The sequence below is a fragment of the Panthera onca genome, chromosome F2 (genome assembly GCF_046562875.1).
Source record: "Panthera onca isolate mPanOnc1 chromosome F2, mPanOnc1 haplotype 2, whole genome shotgun sequence".
NCBI classification, from domain to species: domain Eukaryota; kingdom Metazoa; phylum Chordata; class Mammalia; order Carnivora; family Felidae; genus Panthera; species Panthera onca.
In genome coordinates this window covers 52,727,143-52,746,100 of record NC_138356.1, presented here as the reverse complement: position 1 = coordinate 52,746,100, position 18,958 = coordinate 52,727,143, and the positions used below count along the sequence as shown (strand labels likewise).

At 36.3% G+C, this 18,958-nt stretch overlaps 1 protein-coding gene across 2 annotated transcripts in view; it reads left to right on the top strand.

Moving 5' to 3' along the window:
- The window catches only part of ANGPT1 (angiopoietin 1), a 242,241-nt gene that overhangs the window by 130,554 nt on the left and 92,729 nt on the right, over positions 1-18,958 (top strand). For both annotated transcript variants that reach the window (XM_060611147.3, XM_060611148.3), the window contains exon 2: positions 12,085-12,240. In XM_060611147.3, the coding sequence (XP_060467130.1) occupies positions 12,085-12,240 (156 nt within the window). The remainder of the gene's footprint in view (positions 1-12,084; positions 12,241-18,958) is intronic.

Genomic DNA, 18,958 nt, shown 5'->3' with positions numbered 1-18,958 from the left:
GAAAATATTTACTATTTCAAGAAGAAAATAAAATTCACCTGTATTCCCATCAGCCAGAGACAGGCAGTGTTCACAATTCAGTGTTTCTTTTCTTTTCCCAATGCATACAAATGTCTGAATACATTTACTGTAATTGAGAACATACTAAATAAATATATCATTTTGTATACTGCTTATTATGTTGAGCAGAAAGTTGTTGTGTTTGTTTTAAGCCATGGAAAACTGGTACTTTTTTGTCATTTTGTACCTTAAAATCTAGACTTTACAATCTATTCAATAGATAGGAAGTTGGGAGGGTGGCCTTTATAACTGTGGGCATGGTTATTTTTAAATCTTAATATAGTAATTTACATTTGAGAAAGACTATAGAATTAATTTTTAGTTCTGGTAACTTGTTTTCTTGTTTCCCTTTCTTTCTCAACCCCCTAATTGCTCTCTCTGGGAAATAACTATTTGCTAAAGATAAAAATTATTTGTACAGATTCTAGAAATACATTCTATAAATGGGAGAAGGTTCATCACACAGCTTTCCTTCCGCTCCTCAGAGAAGAAATCCTAGGGGTTTTGTGAGATGCTGAGAAACAATTTGTTCCTTCTTAGAACTCAGAGTAATGGGTAATAGTTTGTACTCCTCTCTTCAGAGGAGTTTTGTGAGATGCTGAGAAACAGCATCCTAGGGGTTTTGTGAGATGCTGAGAAAAAATGTGTTCCTTCTTAGAACTCAGAGTAATGGGTAATAGTTTGTACTCCTCTCTTCAGAGTAAGTCAGGCCTTGGGGTACAAGACTGTTACATTAGCCGTTAAAATTATTAAATCTGATTCAGTACCATACTTCATAATAAAACTTCACTGCTAATAATACATCGCAGTCTCAAAAACATGATGCAGATTTAAAAATGAAAGAGTTGAAGGAACCCTATAGTATGATAACACTTTTGGAAATCTTGAAAATATACTAGATGGTATGGTTTATTATTTTGTTTATATACCTATGTAGCATAAGTCCATATCGATTTTAGGGTAATGACTGATTCTGCTGTGTATGTAGAGGGGGTGCTTAGGTTGTCTTTGCAACATTTTAATTTTTACTAAAAAGGAAATTCAAAGCAAATATGTCAAAATGTGACATATGCTAAATCTTTTTTTAAATGTTTATTCATTTTTGAGAGAGAGTGTGTGAGCAGGGGAGGGGCAGAGAGAGAGGGAGACACAGAATCTGAAGCAGCCTCCAGGCTCTGAGCTCTTAGCACAGAACCCGATGCAGGGCTCAAACTCCTGAACCGCAAAATCATGACCTGAGCCAAAGTCAACTGAGCCACCCAGGCACCCCCATCTGCTAAATCTTAATGGGAGCTTCATGATATCTAATATTTTTAAGATTCCAAGATTTTAGACTTTATAATAAATCAGACCAGCCTTTTTAGTGAAAGACCAGTTAGTGTCTGGTCTTTTTAGACCAGTTAGTGAAAAACAGAAGGTTGTGAGTGGTCATTGCTTGTTGGGGATGGGGATGAAATCAGAAGGAACACTGTGAGGTGATCTATAGCTCCCAAAAGTAGATTAGCGAATCTTTAAAAGGGCCTTTTACAAAATCCCTCTGGCAATACATGTGGCAATGAGAACAGGTATTTTAACAGTTACTTATGCTTAGTTTCATTCTCTTTTCTTGTGTGTGGTTAATTCTAAGAGGGGCTAATTCACTGTAATGGTAATTTGGGCTCCCTTCCAATAGCACTTGAGTTATAATAAGCATTGCCAAGGCACCAAAGTGGTCTTTGTGAAAGAAGAGACAATGTCTGGTGTATGTAGTCCTTTGAGGAAAGTGAGGAAAAATAAGGATTTCATATCACTGTCAGCAATCACTGTCCCTTTCTTAGGCTTTGAATAACTGTTTCCATTCTAATCTTGCTAGTACTTGGACCAAGGGTAATTTAAATAAGAACTACTCAAAAAATATTATTCAGGAAAAGTTAGACCTCACACATAATACTTTGGAATGTTTATTATACAATGATGTTGACAGTTTTATGCCTGTACAAACTTATTGTATGTTCCATTGAGTAACCCCACATTGTACAGGAAAACACACAGACACATGTGCGTGCACGCGCACATACACACACATACACACACACACACATATATGTAATTTTACCATTAATTTTACCTTGTTTAAGCAAATGAAAGGCAGGTAATTTTTAAAAACCCTAAATTTAAGAGATATTAAAGAAGACAAGGAAGATAAATAGATCAACTTTATTTCAAGAAAGGAAGCAGTATATATGGAAAGATAATAGCCTAAAAAGTCAGAATGTTGAACAGAGGGCTTTTATTGGAAAAAGGTTAGATTTTAAGTGCTAATATCTTGCAATTTCATATGAAATACCAGAGTAAAATGATAGCAATTTTCTACCTAGTGGTGGTATTCCTGAAAAATCTGTAAAGTTGTTAATTATGAAGGCTTTTAAACTTCTGTTAATGTGTTTATTATAGCATCTGCTGAGTATTTAAATTGCATGATCCATGCTGCAGTGTTTCATTTAATGCAGGAGGTTTTCTTTAAAGATGAGTATCATAAGCCACTTGTTTGTATCACTGTCATAGGAGAAAAGAATATAGTTTGAAAAATATGTTTCTCAGAATTATCCTATTGAGGCTCTTACACTCCATCAGCCCTTTAGAGCTTACCGTCTGCTGGGGTGGTCTCTAGTTCAGATGTCAAAGCTTTCTTTTTTTAAGTGAACCGGAATGTATTTTATGGAGCATGCAAGGGGTTAAATTTCATTCCAGATAAGAAACTAAAACACATACAGTTAAAGGAAGATATACCTGCAATTTTTTGTTTCAAACCGTATCTTCTTTATTTTATAAGTTATCACTTTTAATTGATATAAAAACAATGTGTATGAAGTTGCTTTGTGGTTCTTCCATTTTTTTCTGTCATTAAAGTGTAAATTCAGAATTTGGGAAAAAAGGTTTCTCAGTTGTTAGGCAGAATACTGGAGCTGTCCATGACTGTTTAAAACACATTATCTATAGTGATTAAATTTGACATAAAATATATGTCATCCAAAGGAAAGTGAGGTATGTTAAATGGACCTTTAATGAAGTAAATTACAGTGAAATGAACAGAACCACAAGATATGAATGTAGAACTTGATACATATAGGTTGGGAGTATGAGAACGTATGTGTATGAGAGCATATGTGTGCAAGTAAATATATACACATACACACACAGACACAACTCTGTGTGTTATTAGAGGTGTGAACATTATGCTTAGTGTATTTGAAAATATGGTAAAGTGCAAAGAAATTATCTGCCTGAGTCTACTAAATGAATGTCATATTAGAAATCCAGTAGCATGCTTTTGCGCTGTGTGTAGCCTCAAAGGCATGCCTTTGCTTATTCTCTCTTCATCTCCTGAATAGCACATTCTAGGAGGTAGTCAGGGACGCCATCTTGCCTAAGCAAGCATAGCTCCTTGTATGCTGTCAGAGCCCTCCTGGCTCCCTCTCTATCTTCCATCCTCCAAGTTTTTCAGGCCACATTTTTGTGTATTAAGGCAGATGTAAGAAGTGTATGCCGTCTCTGCCATATTCATATAGGATTGACTCTGGAAAGATTTCCTTGATTCCCTCGCTTAGAGGTTTCATTTCTTCCTTCATCCTACCCCATCAGACAGGCAGGTGGGCAGGGCAGGACATTTGTACCTTTATTCTAGTACTTGTAACATACTTGTATTATAGTTAGTCTTAGTCACCAGAATCAAGTTTTATTCATTCTTTTGCTTTCATTGTATAGCTCAGTGATTAAAACATGTTAGTTTCCATTGTGTTTGCTGGATTTTACTTACTTTGAATAATTACCTATAACAAGATGATTGAGAAAAGAAAAAGTAAGGAAGGAACAATAAGAAAAATGGGATTATGTGGTTCAGTAAATGAAGATATATGTCTTCAGATCTGTCTACTTTTGCATCATTTACATTGGTCCCATTGATATTCAGAGGCATCATTAATAATTGTTAATGTGATGTTCATACTTTCAGGAACAAATGTAACTAGGCTAAGCTCACAATTGGGGGCTGTTAGTATTTTCATATACAAGTTCATTCATTCATGCATTATTTGAATTTATTTAAATTACTTAAAGGCACCTGGCTGACTCTGTCCGTAGAGCATGGAGCTCTTGGAGTCATGAGTTCACTCCCCACCCTGGGCATAGAGCTAACTTAAAAATAAATTAAAATAAATTTACTCTATTTAAGCTGAGCAGTTGTTTGCCCTCAAGGAGCTAGTGGTGTACTGGAGACAGTGCTATTATAAAAAAAAAAAAAAGCACAGGATGCTTTAGAAGTGAAGTATACAAAGGAAGGATATTACAGAGAGGAGAGTCATGAAAAGTTGCCTTGAGGAGGAAAAGCATGAACTTAGTTTTGAAAAACAGGACCTAGCCTATGAAAAGGGAAGGTGAAATAGAAAAGGAACATGTCAATCAGAGCAAAGTCATATGCAAAGGCGTGGAAGCAGAAGAAAATGTGTGCTTGGAAAAATAATTTGATGTGTCTGGAGCATAGAGTGCAAAAGAGAGGGAAGCCGAATCCAGATCAGATTCTTCTATGCTGATTAAGGGGTTGTGACTTTATCTGCAGGTAGTGGAAACCGTTGGAAGTCGAGTTTAAGCAGTGGCGTGATGACAACAAATTAATGTTTTAGATAGATCCCTCTGGTTATGCCATGGATGATGGACTGGAGGAAGTCTGGAGTCAGGAGACCAGTTATAGGGCCAAAACAAATCCAGAAGAAAGATGACAAGAGTCTGACCTGAGTTAGTGCCTGTGAGGATACAGAGATGTGGTAGGAAAAAAGGGAAGTGGAGAGAGGGGTGGATCTAGGCACTCTTCAGGATACAGAAGCAACACAATCTGGTGCTGATTGATTGTTGAAAATGAAGGCAAGGAAAAGAAAAGATGACTCGTGTGGCTTGGATGAATGGGTAGGTGGTAGTGGTGCCATTCATTAATATAAGAAACCTAGGAAGAAAGCCAGGTTTTGTTGGTGAAAGACAAGCAAGGAAAATATTTTAGACAGAATGGTGCCTGGGGATTAAGGAAATCAGAAATTCTAACTTTTTATATTTAAACATATGTGCCTGCTATAGAGACATGATCCAAGACTTTCATATTGTGTTCCTATATGATTGTTTCCTAATTGCCATTAAGGATATGTATTATATATTTTATAGATGTAGATATATACAACCATATTTCAATTTTTGATAATAAATTAAAATTAAAATCTTGAATACTCTGTTACTTTATAAGGGAAATTTTAAATCAAGTAATTTGAGAGCTTTGAGCATTATAAATAATCTAATCCAGACCTTCATTTCATAGATGAAGATCTAAAACTCAAATTGTTTAAGTAACTTGCCCAAGTTTATGGAGTAAATCAACAACAGTACCTGGATTAAAATCTAGATAACCTCACTCCTGAGTGTGCTTTTTATATACCAACTGCTTTTAAAAACATGTAAAGGGAAATATTAAGTAGACACTTACAAATGTTTTTAAAATTTCATGACTCTGAATTTTTTTGGGTGTAAGGTGAGTGTAAGTGAAGGTGAGTGTAAAAGAGAGATGTCAGGCTAGTAAAGTGTGTTTCGGCATAGGAAATATCACATTTCTTTATATATGAAGAGAGAATGACTTTCCTGGGTCTTGACCCAACTCTGGATCCTATATGTGACTGGCCACTTGCAGCAACCACAAAAATGTCGTCTTTAAAAAAGTCAGAGCCGGGCGCCTGGGTGGCTCAGTCAGTTAAGCAGCCAACTTCGGCTCAGGTCATGATCTCGCGGTCCGTGAGTTCGAGCCCCACGTTGGGCTCTGTGCTGACAGCTCAGAGCCTGGAGCCTGTTTCAGATTCTGTGTCTCCCTCTCTCTCTGACCCTCCCCCGTTCATGCTCTGTCTCTCTCTGTCTCAAAAATAAATAAACGTTAAAAAAAAATTTTTTTTAAAGTCAGAGCCAAGAAAAATTATTGTAGAAGAATTTGTTCATATGGGATATTCTGGGGTGCCCTTGATAACTTAGCTTCTCTCTAAACCTTAGTGGGGATATTGCTACTATTCTGTTGCAGGTGATATAACAAACATACCCTCACATTATTCTCAATAGCTCAGAGCTTCTCCCTGTCAAACAGAGATAATAATATTTACATGAAGAAATGTAGTCAGAGGTAAATTCCATCAGAGTATTTACCAACTGTATTGGGAAATGTGGGGTGAGCCAATAACACTGGCAGCCATTATTGTTGACCCAACCTGATGATGTAAGTCTAAGTTTCCCACACATTGAGTGGACATGGCCTGGCATCTGACATTAATTAGTTGTTTCACCTTGTTTTCTATAACCTCTTTGAATCTCAGTCACCACATCTGTAAAATGAGATTTTTGAAGTTCATGATATTTAATGTCTCTTCCAGCTCACTGATTCTAATGGTTTCTTTCTTCCATAAATAGTTAAGTGCTCCTTTAGATACCAAAATGAGAAATGGGATTCATGTCATACATATCAGCACAGAAACTATTTCAAATGTCTGCTAAATAGATCTGTTGTCTAAAAAGACAATTATACTTTGCCATGTGGTAAAAGAAGCAATATACTGAGAGATCTAATAATAGAAATTCTTGCAAATAATATATTTGGCCTCAGGCATCTTTTTAATAAAACCATAAACCTAGATATAGTTGCATTTTCAGTATTGCCACTGATTTATGAAACAATGATATTAGATAAAACTATCAACATTTAAGGCATTTTTTGCATTGTTTTACCTTTTTATTGCTTTTCCATATTTACCCTTTTACTTTATTTCACGGTTGTTTTGCCATAACTGAGTAATACCATATGCACCAACATTCAATGAGAGTCCACTTAATCTACAACATATTTTAAGTGAACAATGCCTTTGTCAATTTTTATAGGGCTTAAAATGTGTTTTTTTCCTTAAGAATTACAAGGAGAAATTCTATTCTTTGTGCTTTAAGATATGCTGTTATTTAAGAGAGCCCTTGAAGTGAAATGATAGAGAATGAATTTCATATGCAAGCATGTCATAATATCACACAGATTTTAGTTCTCATGAACACAAAGCAGCAAGAATTTTGAAGACCCGGTAAGAAAGCTCTCTCAAACTCTGTCTCATCATGGAAAATAATAGCATTAATTCTCTGCTAGTCATTGGGCAAAATACATGGGCAAGTGATTTATGACTGAACTACAAATGACTGATAATCTTGACTTCTTAAAAATATTTTTCTGTTTATTAATGCAACTTGTCGCACAACTGACTGTATATTTGCTTTCTTACCCCCTATAACATTTGCCAGAATGTTACAGTCACCAATCCGTGTGAAAATGATTAAATTAAAAAAATGAAAAATTATCTGTCCTTGAACAAGTTTCTCCCCATCTGTTCTGTTTTATGTATTCCCTGAATGAATATTATGTGTTACTGGAATTTGCCTATGACATTGATGGTAGTTTGCTTGTGCTTGATAACTGACTATTCTTTAGAATCAGGCACAACCTGCAGGGTCATCTAGCCTCTTTCAAAGCAACATACCAGTTCTTTCACCGACTCATTGTGTGATCATAGACTTAACTTCCCTGAGCTTGTTTCCTTGTCATGAAATAAGGACACATAATACAGTGCCTGGACTGTTATAAGGAGCCAGTGAGCCACATGTTTATAAAAACCTGGTACATACCCAACCTTAGTAGGGGCTTAGCATGTTGTTGTTGTTGTTGTTATTCTCTTTGTTATATTTTAGAATAGCTTGCAAGAAACATAATGGGTGGAAGGAAACAAATATGTTATAAACTACATACTAAGAAAAAAAGGTAGGAGCTGAGGAAAGGATTTTTAACGACCAATTGTATTAAAAATGCTAGCAAAGTGAACTTCCCACATAACTGGCCCTAGAGCCTCTCAACGCCCTTCAAATAAACTTGGCCTCCAATATGGTGAAGCAGAGTGAAGTAATCACCCTCTCATGATGCATGTTTTCCTCAAAGGAATGAGTACATTAATTCTCAGTGAGCTGGCTAAAAATGCGATCAATCATTCATTCACCAATCAGTCAACCAGCCAGTCCAACAACAGAGCAGTTCCCACAACTCTGAGGCTAGTGGAACATCAGAAGGTAGAGTTGAGTTGTTCCTTTTATCTCCATTAAGTCACCTAAGGCCTCTGAGCCCTATTTCTTAAACCACAAAATAGAGTCAATACCCTGCATGTAGGGTTGGCATAAGAATCAAGTCAGACAATGTCTATGAAAGCTTTTTGTAAACACTAAATCACCAAATGTAACATTATTTATTTGCTTAAACATTATTTATTGTTCATTATCTCATTTCTAATGCCATCGTACCTTCTCATGCTGGCTTTTTGGCCAGTACTTTACCTAGAGTCAGACACTGAGAATGACAGTATAGTCAAATAATTTTATGATTCAAATTGGGAGTCTCCTACTTTATAATCTATCAGGTCTTGCGGTCAGCAACTTGTAAGCTTAAAACTGACATCTTAGATGTTTCTAAAATATTAAAACTTGAAGTAGCCATCATAGTCTGTGAACATGTTTTTAAAACCAGTAGGGAAAATATGAGGACAATCAAATTTGTTACAAATTTTTCCTGAACCTGGCTGATATGACACATCAAGATGGATTTCACAGTTATACATCTACAGAGGAATGTTGAGAGATAAGATGAAAGTAGCCCTCCTTATTAATCACACATTGTATATTTGACTTCTGCCTCCCTCCTCAGCCTTTAAATCAACTACATCTGGTTTTTGCTACTTAAATGTGCCATTATCGTTTGTATTAAAAGGCAGTTACTCCTACAGAAAGCAGCCCCACTTAATTAAAAAATAATTAACTAGAGTTATATTCATTTTACTCATCACAGCAGCCCAAATAAGAATTTTAGTATAGGTTTTTTACATATTTTTACGGTAGGGTCAGCAGAATTTGGAGACTGTGATGAATGCTTACATAAAGCAGTTATTTTGCTTTGCTGGTGTTACCTTTTACAGTTAAAAAAAAAAAAAAAGCATAGTAGTACAGAATAGAGAGATAGGAGCTAACATAGATAGAGTCACAAAGCAGCTGATCCTTGATGTAGTCACTATATGCCAGAGGGTGTCCTCCTTTATTGGAGACTGAAACACGTAACTGTATTACACCCAGAGCAAGTTGAGCTCTGGGAAATAACTCCCACTAACCAACTGCATAAGAAGTTGGTGTATAGGGACGCCTGCTAGCTCAGTTGGTAGAGGACGCACCTCTTGATCTTGGGGTTGTGAGTTCAAGCCCCACGTTGGGCATAGAGGCTACTTAAGCAAACAACCAAAAAACTGATGTATAATTATCACAGAGATCTATATTGAAGCCCACTGATGAGTGAGTTCTCTCTCAGTAGAGAAATCTACATAGAAAACCAAGTTATTATTTGAGCTTTCTTGATAAGCAGGGAATTTGACATTGAATAAATTCAGTAGTCTAAATCACTGCTACTCAAGGAAGTTGTCGTTTTGCAAACAAGAAGCTTGCTCCAGAATTCCAGAATGTAAATTAAAGCATTACAGCATCACTTTCATCATTGAGAAAGTCTTGCTCCTATATTTATATGCACATACACACATACAAGTGGTAATAGTGTGCTTAGCAACATAGGTAATTTGCTTTCTGACACAGTTTCCTCATTTCACGTCACACTGTTCACAAACAGATCTCATATAGGTAATTCTTCTGTGGACCACACTTTGAGAAGCACTGGTCCTTGCCTGAATTAGAATTACATTGGGAGGCGTGTAAAATACATAGTTGTCTAGTGTATACCCATGAAAATTCTGACTCAGTGTTCTGTTGTCTTGTACCTTCATCTGCATTTAAAAAATGCTTCCCATGTAGCTTTGATAAACATACAAGGTCAAGGAACTACACAATAATATGCAGAGTAATTAAATAGTACTTAGCTGAATAGGTTAGAGATTGAGAACATGGGTTTTGGCGTTGGGAGTTGAGTTATTGTTTTTCTTGGGCAAATTGCTGTGGATTTTCTAGGCCTCAATAGTCTAACCTATAAAGCAGCTATAACAATACATACCATATAAACTTGTAAGGTTTAAGTGCTGTTATAAAAAGAAAGTACTTAGTTCAATACCTACCACATAGTAGACAATCGATAAATGTCAGCTGTAAATGGCAGGTAATCACCTCCATGATGAAGATTTACCTGCCATTTTTGAGAGTATACTCATTCATAATTTCCAAAAAGAGAGTTAAAGGATGTTATGAGGAAAAGGAAAACATGATGCAGAATCCAAGACAACAGATGCCTGATACTCCGACCTACCTTTCCATTACCTTTCCATTGTTGTTCAAATATGTTAGTTCAATTGGAATAAAGCCAAGGTTAGATGTGGCTTCGTTTAGACCTTACATTTTGTCAAGATAGTTTCTGGATAGCTATTCTAACCTATCAATGTTATATTTGTTTTATAATAAATGTTTGTAAGTTGAATTTTTTTTCCTCTACTTCTAATTTTGGAAATAAAGGATGAAGGGGAGTTACTTTATATTGACCAAGAACATAGTCAGAATTTATTAATAACAATAAGAGTTTTGATTCTAACCTTTCATTTTCTTTATCTTGGGGCAGATTTATGTTTGATAAATAGAAATAAGCAAGAGACGGTGTTAGAAAGTGAACTGCCAGAGTTGCACAAAGGGGAATTTAGGTTTAGACTTTATTTATTACATGACAATAATATTACTATGGATTATAAAATAGTGGATGCATTATGGTTCACTAAATCAGTAAAAATCACGTAGCTGTTAATGATTTGGAACCCGGCTTATGAAGAACAACTTGGCAGAGCTATCAAGTGGTTAAGAGTGTTGGTATGAAAGTTAAGGACTTCAGCGTTCAAATCCAAGTCTGGCTGTTTTTGTGGTGTGTGGCCTTGGACCTGACTTCTCTGGGATGCAGTTTCCCCATATGTGTAATTGGGTAATAAAATGTAGTCACCACACAGTGGTGGGGGAGAATTAAGTGCACTGACAGGGAGGTGCAGGCCTCTTCTGTGTTTTTCAAGCGTGGTTATACTTAGCTTTATTCTCTCAGGTGCCTAACAACCTCCCTCAGAGTGTCACTTAGGAATTCCCCCTGACCCCTGTGGTATAATTTACTTTACAACCATTGTATTCCCTAAGATGGCACCATAGAGGACTAAATGTTACCCAAGGCAAGGAGGGCAAATGCTGCTTTATAGCTTATACTTTCAGTGCTTTTCTGCTTTTTTAATTTTTTTTAGCTTTCAAAGGAGCACTGAGAATGGTTTTAGCTCATTCCGTGGCTCTGCAGCTCATTTTGTATACTGTTGCCTATACTTGACTATTCTCTTAAAAGCTTGTGTTTGGGGCACCCACCCTCCTCCCACTGCTTGTGTAATTCCCCTAACCCAGCATGGTCTTTTACTTTTCATTACATGAATGAAAGCAGGAGGCTGAGTTTTTCTGAGACCGGTGGTCAATGTGGTCTATTGAAAGACCAGAGAACCAAGATTTAGATTTAAATGATCGTGCTAAGGCTGCTGCATTCTTGCTGGGTGACCTTGGGCTCATCAATGACCTTGTCTGATTCTGTTTCCTCAGCCATAAATAAAACCAAACCAAAACAAATCACACAAAACAATGAGGCCATCTGTACCTCACTCACATCTTTGCAGTGAGGATTGAAGGAGTTGTAGAAAATAAGAAAGCACTATCCAAGTGCAAATTTTCATTATGATTGTGAGGATTATATATATGTATCAGTATATAAGGAGTTTGTTAGCAACTGGGTCCCTGTGTGCTCTGCTCCCATTTCCCAACTCCCAGAAATGCAGAGGATCCCTGCCAGATGGCTGATTTGCCAGCTGTGTCTTGTTTTGTCATTGTAAATATTACATGCTCCAACTGAGAAGCTTTGCTTATAATGTAGTATGTTTTGTCCTTTATCTCTTGCAGATTGAGAATTACATTGTGGAAAATATGAAGTCGGAGATGGCCCAGATACAGCAGAATGCAGTCCAGAACCACACGGCCACCATGCTCGAGATAGGAACCAGCCTTCTCTCTCAGACCGCAGAACAGACCAGAAAGCTGACAGATGTTGAGACCCAGGTACACCCCTGGGCCAGAGTCGACAAACTCTTAACTGAGCAGAATTTTTTCAACCCTTTAGCATACTCCATAAACACAGAGCACATTTCAACCACTGAGATTGGGGAAACATATACATTTTTGTTTATTGGTAATAACAACAATGACTGCCTGACATGCTATGCATGTTTCTTTTGATTTAATGAAGGTTGGTAGATGTAGCTTTGTGTGTGTTTGCAAAAACAGGACTGGCAAAGGACTTAATCAGCATTTAAATTCAAATAAACACTGCAGCTACCAACTATGATATGATATGTGTCAAACAAAATAACCATTTGGGTCAAATTGGTGCCTTTGATGTACATTTTTGACCTGTCTTGTTTCGCCTCTGACAATACACTAGCCATATGGCACCTGCAGAGTATTTATGCGTTCAGTAGATACACAGGAAAACCAAAATTAACTTAGCAGCAATGTGTAGTTTTATATATATATATATATATATATATATATATATATATATATATATACATATATATATAGTGCCATGGACAACAGCATACTTCTTTATGTACAATCATACTTATTTCAGTACAGATCAGCAAAATGCCCTTTAGTCAGCACTGTCACAAACCTACTATTACAGTTCAGTGAATATCTTTTTGATGATTTGAAGATGATTTCTTGGTCCCATTTTAACCATGGAAGTAGTTTTTCCCATTACTATTCTGAAACCCAGGGGATGATTCTATCCCAGTGTAGTTGATTTCTGAAATTGAAGCTGAAATAAATTCTTAAAAGATAAACTGAGGCACATTGAATTGTCAAGAGTTTATTTGGGCATACATCAATTGAAATTGAGCAGCATTTAGCTAAAAGTGGTTAGGAACATTCCACTGTGGGAGCTACAGGAAAGGTTGTAACAGAGAAGATGTGGAAGCAAATCAAGGAAATTATTTGATTGATGAGAGCCCAAGCAGTGGCCTTATTTCAGGAAGCCTAGCTGGCTGTTTGTGATTGGTTGTTCCCAATTTTCATTTTCTTCGATTCAGATGCACTGACTCTGGCTTAGGCTTTGATTTACTTAATGTAGGTTACTGAGGCATTAGAGCCACCTCAGTCTAATAGTCTCCTTATTTAATTATTTTAACAATATAAATTAAAAAATAAGATGCAACCTTATTTCCATTTTATTTTGTTTCTGTTAATGACATCACAGATCATATAATGATATTTAAAGATAAATAACAATGACAATTTATCTGGATGGAGCATTATGTGTTATACAAACAGCTTTCCCATGTACAAATAATATTTATGAAAACCATTCAAAGCAGACAAGAGGTCAGAAATTTTGAGCAATTTTTTCACACTGATACAGCTAGTGAGTTGAATCGGCACTCTCATTCCTTTCCTTTTTTTATCTCTCTGGATTAGTAGTACTAATAACTAAACTAATTAAATAAGAACTTAAATGTGGATTACATTGGAGCAGTAAACCACATGGGCTTTGGAAAGTATTTTTTGCTGCACACTATTATCAGATAACTACAGGGGAGGGGGAAGGGGAAGCTACATGTTATAACTAAAAAGTATGAGACTTTATATAATCATTTATTATCATACTAAACAAGTATGGCGATCTATGAACATTGGCTTCTTATGGTATAAATAATATGAGAGTATTTTCTCTTGCTTTTTTTTTTAAGAACAGAATACTCACCTTCTCCTACAAAGCATTCTGTATATTCAGAAACTGAAACAACACAACCATACTTGACACAACCATACTGGAGTGAATATTTGAAATTTTTATACATTTATGAGTTTTAATGACTTACATGGCAGTGTTTTATTTTTTTCCATCCCCCAAATCCTTTTGAGATATTTTTACTCATTTTCTACCTAGAAGTTGGAGTTGTGGTGGTGGGGGGTGGGGGGGGAGTCCCATTGTCAGCATCTTAACGTACAAATTGTACATTGGATTTTAAGAGATAAAAACTTGTTCTGCATCCTTAAGGCTAAAAAATATGTACTTTATGGAAAATAGTACAGAAAATTTGTAGGAAAAAAACCGCCTTATAGGGAACAGCTAAAACTAAAGAGTCATTAAAGGCCAATTAAAGTTTATTAGTTGCTCCAAGAATTTCAAGATAGCTAAAACCTGCAAAATATCTTAAAAATCACAAATCTATCAGAACTTGTGATGAGAGACAGGTAGAGAAGGAAGACAATAGCTCAGACCAACTATGTTCTACCTTAAGAAGTAAATCCTGGGAGTTCTTTTCATTTGCATTTTGTTTATTTTTTTAAGTTTATTTATTTATTTATTTTTTGAGAGAGGAAACATGAGTGGGGGAGGGATAGAGAGAGAATCCCAAGCCGGCTTCATGCTGTCAGTGCACAGCCAGACCCACAAACTGTGAGATCTTGACCCGAGCAGGAGTTGAACACTTAACTGACTGAGCCAACTGGGTACCCCTTCATATTCATTTTAATGTCTTCTAATTGTCTGTGCTACTGTAAAGCTGTTTTCATGTGAATGTGTACACATGTGGTGCTCTGTTGAACCTTTGCAACAGTCCTTGTTTGTTCTACTTAGACATAGCCATTCAAGTGCACTCAAGTACAGATGCAGGGGCAAGTTTGCAGAATGAATCCTAAGTTGTTTCTTAATCTAAATGTGTTCTATTCTTTAATAATCAGCATTTATAAACGAATAGACCCTTTGGGCTATCCAAGTATGCTCCTACGTTTTTGTTCCATGTTAATTCTCCTTTGTTTCATGTTGGTAAGTGCTACTTTTCCTAAACTGACTTCAGGTTCTCAATTATTTTGGGAACTTATATCAATGGTTTTGCAACATATTTTAGTGTTCTAACTTTTACATGATAATGGTATAAAGACAAGTAACTTACTGCTTTCTAGTCCACTGTCTAGACCTTCCAGAACTTAACAAAAGGTGGCAGAAACATGGTTTTACTGTAATGGCAATTAAAAATACTTATATGTTTAACAAGCACCATAATCAGAAAAGAAATAGATAATGAGCACGTCTAAATGACCCTGCTAGCCACAGTGGTGAGAATCAGGTGCCAACACCATGCCCGTACCTTCCTCTTCAGCCTAGCTTGTAGTGTTTTTCTCACTCTGTTATCAGTTTGTACCAATATCTCCTTTACTTCCAGTTCCTCTTTCCAAGTGTGCACTATGAAGGAGTTAGTTTCAGACATTATTCATGTCCCTTCCTGTAGTGGAAGTCTATTTCTGACTTCTCCCACGGGCCTATTTTGATTAGAGGTACACTAATAGACAAACTGTATTAGCATTCACCTCTCATAATAGGTGTTTGGCTCTGTTCTAAGCAATTTTACATATATTAGCTACTTAATAATTTAAAAAAAATCCTTTGGGGCAGGTACCACCATCATCCCTTATATGTAAGTGATGAATCACTAAACTGTATTCCTGAAGTCATTATTACAATATATGTAAACTAAATTTAAAAGTTAAATTTAAATAAAATAGAATTTAAATAAATTTAAATAAAATTTAAAAATTAGAAAAAAATATAGTAAAGATGTGGGAACTGAAATCCAGAGAGGTGAAGCAACTTGTCCTGAGTGAAACAACTAGTGGTAAATGTTAGAGCAAAAATTTTACTCCAGGAAGTCTGGCATCACAGTCTACATGCCTTACTGGCTCCCTTTGTGTCTATTCTGCCTCTCTCAAGGTTCCTTTCTCTCTTTAAGGTTGTAGAAACTAAATGGGCCCAAGCAGAGGGTAAGATGGAAATCAGAAAAGACAAAAGTAATGTGAACCTAATAGTAGCAGCTGAAAGTTTTCTATAAATGATAAGGATACTGCTGCTGTTGCTGTTCTGCTCCTGCTGATGGCACCACCAATTATTGCCATTTTGCCATGTGCCTGTGCATTGTCTCATGTGATCCTAGAATCCAGTGTTATCCTTGCCATTTGCTGGCTGTGTAACTAACTATAGGGCAGTTCCTTAGACACTTAGCCTATGTTTCCTCTAATTTCCAATTATTTATATAGGAACCATAGTCTTAGGAATGGAATTTAACCGAATTTTAAAAGGTATATTTTGAGTGTCTTCTTAATGCAAGAGGTTTTAATAGGTACTGTATAGAATACAGTAAGTAAAGCAATCCTTATCCTCAGGTAGCTTAATTGAGTTAATGTGGCAAAACTTGTCTAAACCATTTCTTCCTTAACTTTCCATCAAATAAGTTAGCTATGAAGCCATTTCTTATTGCCATAAGAATGCATCTTTCCAGTCTCCTACTGTGGGGGTTTCATTGACCAATGACCCCAGCTGCTGTACTCTGAAATCCATCACTATGTTGATGCAGAAGGCACAATTCCCAGTGACATGTTGTAGTAGCAATACTTAGTCAGACCTGCCCCTGGGAGCTGTTGGACTCCACTGACACATGACTTTGGCTAAGGGCTCTCCCTCAGCCTTGCTGAACTTTCTCACAGCTTCCCTGGAGGCCAAGATTTCCACTCAGTCTTCTTTCCTTCCCTTTCTTCTTCACTGTGATTAGACCTGCATCCTAGTCAGAAGGTGCTCCTAGACACCTCTGTCTTCTTCCCAACTTTCCTTTACAGGCATTCCCCCTAATAAATTTCTTATATGTGTAATCTCATTTTGTCATCTGCTTGTCAGAGGTCATACACCTGTTGTTTGGACTTCAGTTGTACAATTGCAAGTTTAAGCCAGTTCAGGAACAGATTAGTCAATGAGCATCAGTCTCTAGACAGAAATAGGTTTGAGAAGGCAGCTCTCAAAGTTGAGCCACTGGGTTTCTTTAACTTGAAGAGAGATAGTTGAATAAATATTTAACCTTGGCCTAGTTAAAATGGCAGTAAAATGAATTTGCTAATGGGTCATCCAAGAAAAATACCCTGGTAATTAACTTTCTCACAAGGCCTGGAAAAAGTATTTGATAACCCATTTGAGGAGGTCTCAGTGAATTATGACCCACAGGTCAAATTTGAATTTCCAGCTCCTTTTATAAATAAAGTTTTTATTGAATACAGCTACACTCATTCATGTATATGTTGTGTATGGATGCTTTCCCAATAAATTTGAGTTGAGTAGTTGTGCCAGAAACCATATAGCCCACCAATATATTTATTATCTGTCCCTTTATAGAAAAAGCTGGCCACCCCTTGTACTAGGATACAAATTTCTAGAGAGCAAGGATTTTCTCTGTCTTGTTCACTGCTCTTTTTATAACATCACTTGGTACACAGTAGGTTCTCAATAAATGCTTGTCAAATGATTATATTAACTTATACTAGTCCCTTAATTTCTGTAGATTTCGGCCCAGTGCTCCTAAAATCAAAGGTAGTGTCCTAAAGATTATATGTTGATGATTCTTTATACCCATAAATAGCTGATGGGTCAGAATAGGACTTTGAATAGAAGCACTCTACCGCAAAGTTACTCTGACAAACTAAGAACATTGGATGACAGCATTTTCTGTATACTCTAAGAAGCATGAGAAATTTGGCCACTTTCCTGCTTCATAGTGCTAGTTTAGTGTTGGAGTGGGGAGAGGAGAGAAATCAGATATCATTAGCCATGACAAGCAGAAGATGTCGATGTCATGGTGATTTGAAAGAAACAATTTCAATAGCCATGAGTCTATTGACTGAGGGAAGGTACCTTTCTTAGCCAGAGTGAAGCTGCTTGTGTACAGCTACATGAGCCTGTAGGAAAGAAGTCAGACTCCGGAGACAAACTACCTGGGTTCCATTCTGACTCCTCTGTGCATTAGCTCTGCAATATATGCACTGTCTGTACTAAACTCCATAACCCAATGAGATTTTCCTTGTGCTATTTATATATAATATAAATAAAATATAAAATATTACAGATAACAATTAGATAGTATTAATTCAGTAACATTATGATGACTAAGAGTAACAGTAACTGTCTAAGATTAGCTAATTTTCACCTTCAAATTTCCTCAATTGTTCTACAAAAATTTTCATAGGTGTTTTATTTTTTTTAAGATGTAATATAGTCCCTTTTAATTTGGAGCACTCTTTCGATTTTTTTTTTCTTCAGGTTTTTAAGACACCTGGCCCATTGTTTTTGTAGAGTGTCCCATATTCTGAACTTCTCTGAGTATTTCTTTGTGATGCATTTTAACTTATTCATTTTGCACAGTTCCTTTAAACTGGAAGTTAAGTCTAAAGGCTCAATCAGATTGAGTTGAACACTGTGGTGGGAGTTCTTTGTAGAATTACTCACCACTCCCTATTATCTGGAAGCACAAATGCCAGCTTGCCGCACTCTCAGTGATGCTATTTTAACTCAGGGTAGAAGCATCCATGTCTCACCGTCTTAGTTGTCTACTTTCCCTTTGGAAAGTAGCAGATAACCTGGAGGGGGTACTTTGTCACACTGCCCACTATTGACCAAATAAATTCTTTCACCAAGTTTTAAAATGGTGATCTTCTGATTCCTTGAACACATAGCAGCCTTTATTCCATTGTAAAAATCTAATTATCAAGACATCATATTTTGTGTTACATTTTTCATTTGAAAAACAAAATTAAAGTAAAAAGAAGTATAAATTACAAACAAACCTGATTTCAAAGCTAACATGCTAAGAAGGAAATGTTCTTTTGTGGGAGATTTTCCTTTTAAGCAAGATCAGAGGCACTCTTAAAAGTATTAAAGGGAAGCTGGCTGAAATTCTCT